This window comes from Propithecus coquereli, unplaced genomic scaffold (genome assembly GCF_000956105.1).
Source record: "Propithecus coquereli isolate 6110/MARCELLA unplaced genomic scaffold, Pcoq_1.0 Scaffold372, whole genome shotgun sequence".
Classification (NCBI taxonomy): domain Eukaryota; kingdom Metazoa; phylum Chordata; class Mammalia; order Primates; family Indriidae; genus Propithecus; species Propithecus coquereli.
Window position 1 is genome coordinate 2,440,070 of NW_012149419.1, and position 8,316 is coordinate 2,448,385.

Sequence of the window (8,316 nt, forward strand, 5' to 3'; positions counted from 1 at the left end):
AAAAAAAAAAAAAACTGTAAATTACAACAACAAAGCATCATGTCAAACAAAGGTCAAGTGCCCTTAACCTCAAAAACAAAAATATTTAAAAATATCTACCTATATTGAAGGCTGGGCTGTTAGAAGTAATAACACCTCATTTTTGATAATACATCAGAAAATTTTTTTTAAAAGATTCTTTCAAAAGCTCCTATATAGATGTTTGTTTCTATTCCCTTTTTGCAAAAAGGTAGAATGAGGTAGACAGGTGATTTGGAAGGATTTAAAAGACACTAAACCCAAGCAGGGCTCAAAGAGCCACAAACACTGCAGTATTGCTTGGATTACTTTATATGTAACTGATGTCACTATACCAGCTTAAACTATCAACAGCGGCAATAGCAAACAGCACTGAGACACACACTGTTAAAGTGACAATCTGTGGGTTTTAATGACAGACCTTTCCAGCTTTTATAGAAATGTGTACAATTAATCCTAAGAGTTCACAGAATCCAAGTGGCTAAGAAAACTTTTCAAGAAATTATTATTAAACATATTTGTTAAGCCCACTTACTTTGGCAGCATCAAAAATCTTCATAACTGCAGCTGAAATTTCTGGGCCAATACCGTCTCCTGGAATTAAAGTTACTGTCTGAACCTGAACATAAGAAATCATCAAAGAAGACAATAAGAACTTATTTTCGAAGGTTTAAAAAAAGGATATTATTGAGAGAGAAATCCATTTTATGGGGTGTCTCAAAAAGATTCAAATGCTGTTAAGAAAACAGCCCTACCTCCCCCAGGACCATCAAAGGGAGGTAGGAATCCATAGACAAGAGACTCCACGATTCTACTCTTTACCTGAGTTCAAAGGTTTAAAAAGAACTCAAATGATGCTCTTTACATAAACAAAAATAAATTAGATTACCAAGTAGACTTCCTAACTGATACTTCTTTTCAGAGAAGCTACAAAAAGACCAATTAATTCAAATCATTAAAGGCAAAGACAGCAAAAAATATTAACAATGTTCTCTACCTAAAATGTAGAGGGTTTCTCATAAAGGCAAGTGCTTTCCTTTCCATTTTATCCTGAAAAGTGTTTCGTGCAACTTCTTCAGTCTTACAAAATACTTTCAGATACATTTCCAGAATATCGCTGAGGTCTGCTGTAGTACTCAGAGAAAATCAGACTTCACATCGAGAGAGAACCCTCTTTCTTTTTTTGTTCCTCTATAAAATTGATTCCTTCAACATAAGAGTAATCTAAATAAGCTCAGCAAAGTTGATTCGTAAACACAGGATATGTGATCATACCTGCGAAGCCTGAGTCACATTCAGAATGACAGTAAGTGCATTTATAACATAACATCAATGATTTCTTTCAAAGGCTTCAGGCAAAATGAAACCAGCATTTCAAACATAGAAATAAAAATATGGAAGGGGGAAAGATCAGAGGATTTAAATGAGGTAAGATAATTTTCAGACCTCCTCTCTCCATTTGAGAACTATACATTTTATTATTTGGGGACTTTCCCCCACCTCGGAGTTTGGCCTAGACAATGGCTCCTGGCCTTTTTCAGTTCCAGTTGCTTGAGCTACATTTTTTAAAAATCACTAATTCAAGCATCCTGGGACTCTCCCTTCTAATGATATCCCCTGGACAGGTGGACTAATTATTTCTGAAGTTTTCTGTACAACCGAAGAAACCTTTTTAAAAATTAGTGTCTCCTCTTATTTCTTCAAAAATAATCTCCTCCATCAGGCTAATATTTTTATTTTAACGAACAGCCTGAAAATTAAATTATAGCAGAGAGCAACGATTATCTCATCAGCTTTAGGAATGCGTTTGAGATGCTAGCTTTGCTCTCCTTGAGCTTTAAGTATAAGCCTTGTTCCACATTTTTTGCATAAGCAGAGTCAAAAGAACTCTTTGGCTACTTCTTCCTGTTTTCCCAACATGTAATAATAAACGTCATCAAACTACCAGAAAATCTATTAATACTGTTCTTCCACAGTATAGAAAATAAATGGGGAAAAAAAATGTACTATGGGCTAATAAATTCCTCATGGCCTAAGAAGTTATATGGGAGTACAGGAATTATGAAATCCAAATCAGATTCCCATAAAAAGGGGGTAAAACAAAAACAAATAGAAGTCACTAACCCACAGTCTTAGAATGTTCCAAAAATGTGGTATCAGTTTTTAAAGCACAGAAATCTAATGCTGGGAATTCTAAAAGCAGCAGATTTAATGAGCAATCGATGATCCATTAACGTGAGACTCTACGATGACTGCATAAGGCAAGTATAAGCCTGCAGGGCTTATAGATGTTTCCAGCATTCCTAATTGGCAGTCGGTCTACTGTTTTTAGGGAAGCTCACAAAATAAAAATGCAAAGCAGGTTTTGAAGCTTCTCAACAACTTTCTCTCAACTTGTACTAGTTTTAAAAAAAACGATCTCACCAAAAAGAGATCGTGAAATAAAATAACAGACACAAGGGTAATTTCTGTCTATTTTTAACACGGCTCCTTCAAGATATTAATGCAACAAGTTTACACAGCCAGCTATAATTTTTTTTTTTTTTTTTGAGACAGAGTCTCACTGTGTTGCCCGGGCTAGAGTGAGTGCCGTGGCTTCAGCCTAGCTCACAGCAACCTCAAACTCCTGGGCTCAAGTGATCCTCCTGCCTCAGCCTCCTGAGTAGCTGGGACTACAGGCATGCGCCACCATTTTTAGTTGTCTGATTAATTTCTTTCTATTTTTAGTAGAGACGGGGTCTCGCTCTTGCTCAGGCTGGTTTCGAACTCCTGAGCTCAAACAATCCGCCCGCCTCGGCCTTCCAGAGAGCTAGGATTACAGGCGTGAGCCACCGCGCCCGGCCTATAATTTTTTTACAGATGCCAAGTGATCTAATAGATTTGTGCATGTTAGCAGATAATTTCAATACACATTATAAGTAAGGCCAATTTTCCCTAGTTTTAAATAAATGGAGATAAAATGCTATATAATAAATATATTAGAGCATCTTTCTTGAGAAACTTCTAAAACAAAAAAATAAAAGATATAATTATACTCACACCACCAGCAAAACCTCTGGTCACCTGTTTTGGGTTGTGGAACGCCCCCAGTAGCCGAGAGACCTATATTAACATCGATAGAGAAATGTCACGCACAGAATTAAACCACATACACCAAACAGTGGAGATGAAGATGAAACCATGCTGATGGCTGATAACGCTGCAAATCTGCACAGATATATTCAAGAACTTTCCAGGAACACTTTTCTCACATATTAGCTCAATGTGGCAAGCTATCTCAGATTTGAAAACCTAAATATTCAGTTTTTTACTTTTTTTTTGTTTTTGAGACAGAGTCTTGCTCTGTCACCTGGGCTAGAGTGCTGTGGCATCAGCTTAGTTCACAGGAACCTCAAACATCTGGGCACAAGTGATCCTCCTGCCTCAGCCTCCTGAGAAGCTGGGACTACGCCACCACACCCAGCTAACTTTTTCTATTTTTAGTAGAGACAGGGTCTTGCTCTTGCTCAAGCTGGTCTTGAATTCCTGACCTAAAGTGATCCTCCCATGAGCCACCACGCCCAGCCCAGTTTTTTACTTTTGATCTGAGAATTTAAGTGCTATATATTTCAAAGCCTATTTTAAGAATATGCATTGTCAAACAAAAGATACTTTTTTAGCTCAAACACTGGATTTTTCTTGGAAGATCTGGAAGGTTTTATGTCAACATTCTTGACTACCAGATCAATTTGGGGGTAACACATACTCAAAAAAAATTATCACGAATTTTAGAGCCAGGAGGTCCTTATGAAATCCAGAGCACAACTCACTTATTTTGTCAGTGGAGACACTGGGCTCAAAGAGTAGAGATTTGCATACGGTCACACAGTGAGTAACAAGCAAAACAGAAACCAGAATCCAGGTCTTCTGACTCCTAGTCCAGGGTTCTTTCAATGATACATTATGTCTATTCTTCTCCCATGAATATTAAGAAATTACCTTTTATACTAAAATCTAAGAAAGTTCATTTAATACCATTTAATATGCTATACAGAATGAAGGTTTTTAAATAATTTATCTCTTCTGATAATATAGGTAACATGGTCATTATTTGCTGGGACTGGGGAAAGACATAAAAAAATCAAATAGAAATTACTCAATAATCCTACCATCCCCAGATACTACCATTGGTACATTTTTTTCCCAATGAACACTAGCATACACCAGAAATAACTTTTAAAAGCGTATTTTGAACTTTAATAACTCAGTCCTTGAGAACTGGTACAAAGTCATACTATATTAAAGTCATACTATATCCTAATAATATAAAAAAATTGGGTACATAGACCAAAAGTATTAATATTCATTAAAAATTTTAAAGGTAACTTTTTCTCATGCAGATACATAAGCAAAGATATATCTGTTATATCCTGTCTGTCTTCCTTTTTAGGGTCTGAACCTTTGCTGAAATAGTGGCTACTGCTAATGATGAGATACCGACGAACAGGCAAAACAGACATCAATGAACTGTGCTCTCTAATCTTCTGGTATCTATAGTCATGTCTCTGGACCGAAAATAAAAGGGCCAAACCCAAAAGAACACTCCATGCAGAAAGCAGTAGCCAAAATCTCAATATAGGCCATGATTCATCCACCAGCAAATGGGCTAGGAAGGGAGGCCACTTAAAGGCTATGCTGTGACAAGCAGAGGATAAAATTGACATGAGTCCTTCCGCTAACTCTGCCCCAAAAGAGGGAAAAGACATTCACACAAAACAGATTCATGTCCTTGTGACAGAAGACCTGACCAAAACAAATGATTTAAAAGGCGAACCCAGAAGTGCACGGATTTTTATGTTTTGTTCACTGTTGTATCTCCCGTGCCCAGAACAGTGCCTGGCGCTCATAGTAGATACTCGATAGTTTTTGAAAAAACTGGGTCCAGCCTCAATCACATGTCTATCTGAAGAGCTTCCACCCCAGCAAACAGCTTTAATACCTGCAACGATTTTCTTTAACAACGAGTTTTTTCTGTATTTGTCATCTCTCCTCCATGACCCTAGAATAAAGTAGTATTACATCTACGTCATTAGAATGACCCAGAATTTTAAGTAAAAATTTTTAAAGCGTAGACTGTTTCCTACTTTATACTATACTTATACATGTATCATTGTATTTCTGTAAAATCTGGAGAGAGAGGTATCAGTGGCCCTTCTCAGATGAAGAAACTGAAGCCAGGGTCACAGAGGCTGGACCAAAATCCCAAACTTTGACTTCATGTCGTGGGCCATCTTAATCCATAGTTCCTCATTTCCCTTTTTACCTTCGGACTCCAACTTAAAAGCATGTAAATACAGTGTTGGATGTACAGCAGGACTCAATACATGCTCGCTGATGGTGAACTGGCTCGTTATAATTGGAGACATAAGTCTTTAGAAACTCACTATTTTCTCTATGTGAAAAACTTTTTAAAGCTGCTTTTTAAATTCTTCTCCCCCTCCCCCAATAAAATCTTAAATGGAAGCCCAATAGAAGAACTGGTGTGATTGAAACTGGCATCTGGCTCAGCATCCCCACCATCCTGGGGTCAGCCTCTGAGGCATCTTCTGCTCCAACCTCTAAAATGAGAAACTGGCCCAGAAGTCGAATGACTCTACCAAAGGTCACATTGCAAGTCAATGTCAGAAGAGAACCTCATCTTCTGACTCCACAAGCGAACCCTTTCTGAACACCTACTATGAAATATCTTTTTCTTGTAGAACACACTAATGGTAAAACAAACTTACCAGCACATTCATTAACAGTGTTGCTTTAGTCCCTCTTTCTGAAGGCTTAATGGATCTACCTAAAATGAATTAGGTGTTAACTGTAAGCTCAGTGATTAAAGGATTGACTTCTGTTTTCAGTGACACAGAAGTTGCTTTACCTTTAGGAGAAAATGTGACATAGATACTATCTATCTTAAGCAAATCCAGTCTCAAGAGGGTGACAAACTAGAATCCAGTTACTGAGCAAAAACTCCAGTTATTGGTGCTCAAGAATCACTGCCTAAGTGACGACCACAAAGATAAATATATTGGCCAGGCGCGGTGGCTCATGCCTGTAATCCTAGCACTCCGGGAGGCCGAGGTGGGTGGATCGCTCAAGGTCAGGAGTTCGAGACCAGCCTGAGCAAGAGCGAGACCTCGTCTCTACTAAAAATAGAAAGAAATTAATCGGACAACTAAAAATATATAGAAAAAAATTAGCTGGGCATGGTGGCACATCCCTGTAGTCCCAGCTACTCGGGAGGCTGAGGCAGAAGGATTGCTTCAGCCCAGGAGTTTGAGGTTGCTGTGAGCTAGGCTGACACCACAGCACAGCACTCACGCTAGCCCGGTGAGACTCTGTCTCAAAAAAAAAAAAAAAAAAAAAAAGATAAATATATTGAGAGCTAAGAAAGCTCCAGATTTTTGTCTTCCTTCTGAACACTAGGTGTGCTTTCACATACATTACTTTTTGTGTGTGTGTGACAGGGTCTCATTCTGTTGCCCGGGCTAAAGTGCAGTGGTGATATCATACCTCACTGCAACCTTGAATTCCTGGGCTCAAGTAATCCTCCTGCTTCAGTCTTCCAATGTGCTGGGATTTCAGGTGCACACCATCAAGCCGGCTAAGTTTTCTCATTTATTTATTTATTTTTTTTAGAGATGGGGTCTCACTATATTGCCCAGGCTGGTCTCAAACTTCTGGGCTCAAGCAATCCTCTTGCCTCTGCCTCTCAAAGTGCTAAGAGTACAGGCGTGAGCTACTGCACCCAGCCCACATACATTATTTTATTTAATACTTAAACAACTCCATGTCACAAGTATAGAGATTTCATAGATGGGCATAATGAGGATTCTCTAGATGCTAAGTAGTTTGTTCAGGGTCACACAGCTAATCAGTAGCACTGCCAGGATTTAAACTTGAGATTCCTAAATTCCAGCATAGAGATCTTTTCACTAAATAACGGTGCATCTCTGGACCTCTCTTTAAATTGAAAGCCAAGGAGAAAAGTAGTATAAAACTTTATAGAAAAAAATTAAATTGCTTATGGTAGATTATAGCAACAGGAGATCCTAGGCCTATTTTCCCCTATACCCATAATTTGCTATGGGACCCAGGCCATAGAACAGGCAGAATGGAACTGAGAACTGGGAACCAAGACACTTAGGTTCCTCTCCCAGATCTGGCACCGACTTCTGTGTGACCTTGAACAAGTTGGTCTACAGGCACAGGTTAGCGCCTCAGAGAAACCGAGAAATCGCACAGATCATCTGAAACTCTTCCCAGCTCCGGTTATTTGAGCTGCCGCGAAAAAAAGCTCTCTAGATCGCAGGATTCCCACGGATACAAGGAAGAAGGCAGGCGCTGCTGGTTAATTCCCTCTCCCGAAGGTTCGGATGGTTAATTCCAAGGTGTAAGATGCCCTATGTCCTTGGAAGGGGAAATAGCTACAAGAGCACCAAAGGTCAGCTCCAAGAGAAAAAAGATCTGCAGGAAAAGGGGCCCCGGGATTCCCTCACCTGGGAAATCGTCCCATACCCAGCGCCCGCGGTCCCTGCGGTTACACAGTCGAGAGACCAGACACCGGAGAGGCCTCAGCGGGGCTGGGGGTCTGTCCGCGCGATCGGCACAGCAGCAGGGCCGCGGCCTCGGGAGCCGCCCGGATGGCAGAGCCAGGGGAGACTCCGGGACCGCCCCGGCTCTGCGCGAGGCCGGGTCTTTGGCCGGGCGGATGCGGGGGTGCCTCGGGTCTCACTAGGAGCAGGGCTGGCGCCCCCGCCCTGACCTTGACGCCGTCCCTGCCTCAGGCGCGGCTGCCCCGCGGCAGGGCTGCTACCTACTGCGCGCCGGCCACGGAGCGCGCCGCACGGGCGGCCAGGACAGGCTCTCAAACTGTCCCCGCGGGCCGCGCGCCGCCGCCTCCCCACCGCGCCCGCGCGCTCGCCCCCTTCCAGCGCGCGGCCTGCTCACCGGCCCGAGCCGCCCGCCACACGCCAGACTGCCAGCGCTCACCTTGGAGATCCACGCGGGCCCGGCCATCGCGGCCCCTCCGCTCACCCCGGCGACGGCGGCGGCAGTGTGCGCAAGCGCGCGGCCCGCCCCCGGAGCTCCCCGCGTGGCCACGCCCCCTGGGAGCCGGCCCCGCGGGCCCGCGCCTCCGCCGGCCAATCGCCGGGCTCGGCTCGCCGCGACTCGCGGGGCCGCAACCCGGAAGCTGCCTGGCCGGGATCCGCGGGAAGCTCGCTTCCTCCCCTGCGGCCCTGGCCCGCTGCTCGGCCAGGACGTTTGCTC

General features: G+C 42.6%; 1 protein-coding gene across 2 annotated transcripts in view; it reads right to left on the bottom strand.

Moving 5' to 3' along the window:
* IDH3A (isocitrate dehydrogenase 3 (NAD+) alpha) overlaps positions 1-8,109 on the bottom strand; it is an 18,511-nt gene extending 10,402 nt beyond the window's left edge. The window contains exons 1-3 of one of the 2 annotated variants that reach the window (XM_012651886.1): positions 8,038-8,109; positions 3,058-3,120; positions 554-637 (exon numbers count right to left, since the gene is read on the bottom strand). In XM_012651886.1, the coding sequence (XP_012507340.1) occupies positions 554-637; positions 3,058-3,120; positions 8,038-8,064 (174 nt within the window). In that variant the 5' untranslated portion in view covers positions 8,065-8,109. Of the gene's footprint in view, positions 1-553; positions 638-3,057; positions 3,121-5,783; positions 5,831-8,037 lie in introns of those variants that run through there. The other variant, XM_012651887.1, reaches the window with a different exon arrangement.
* Positions 8,110-8,316: the final 207 nt, after the last annotated feature.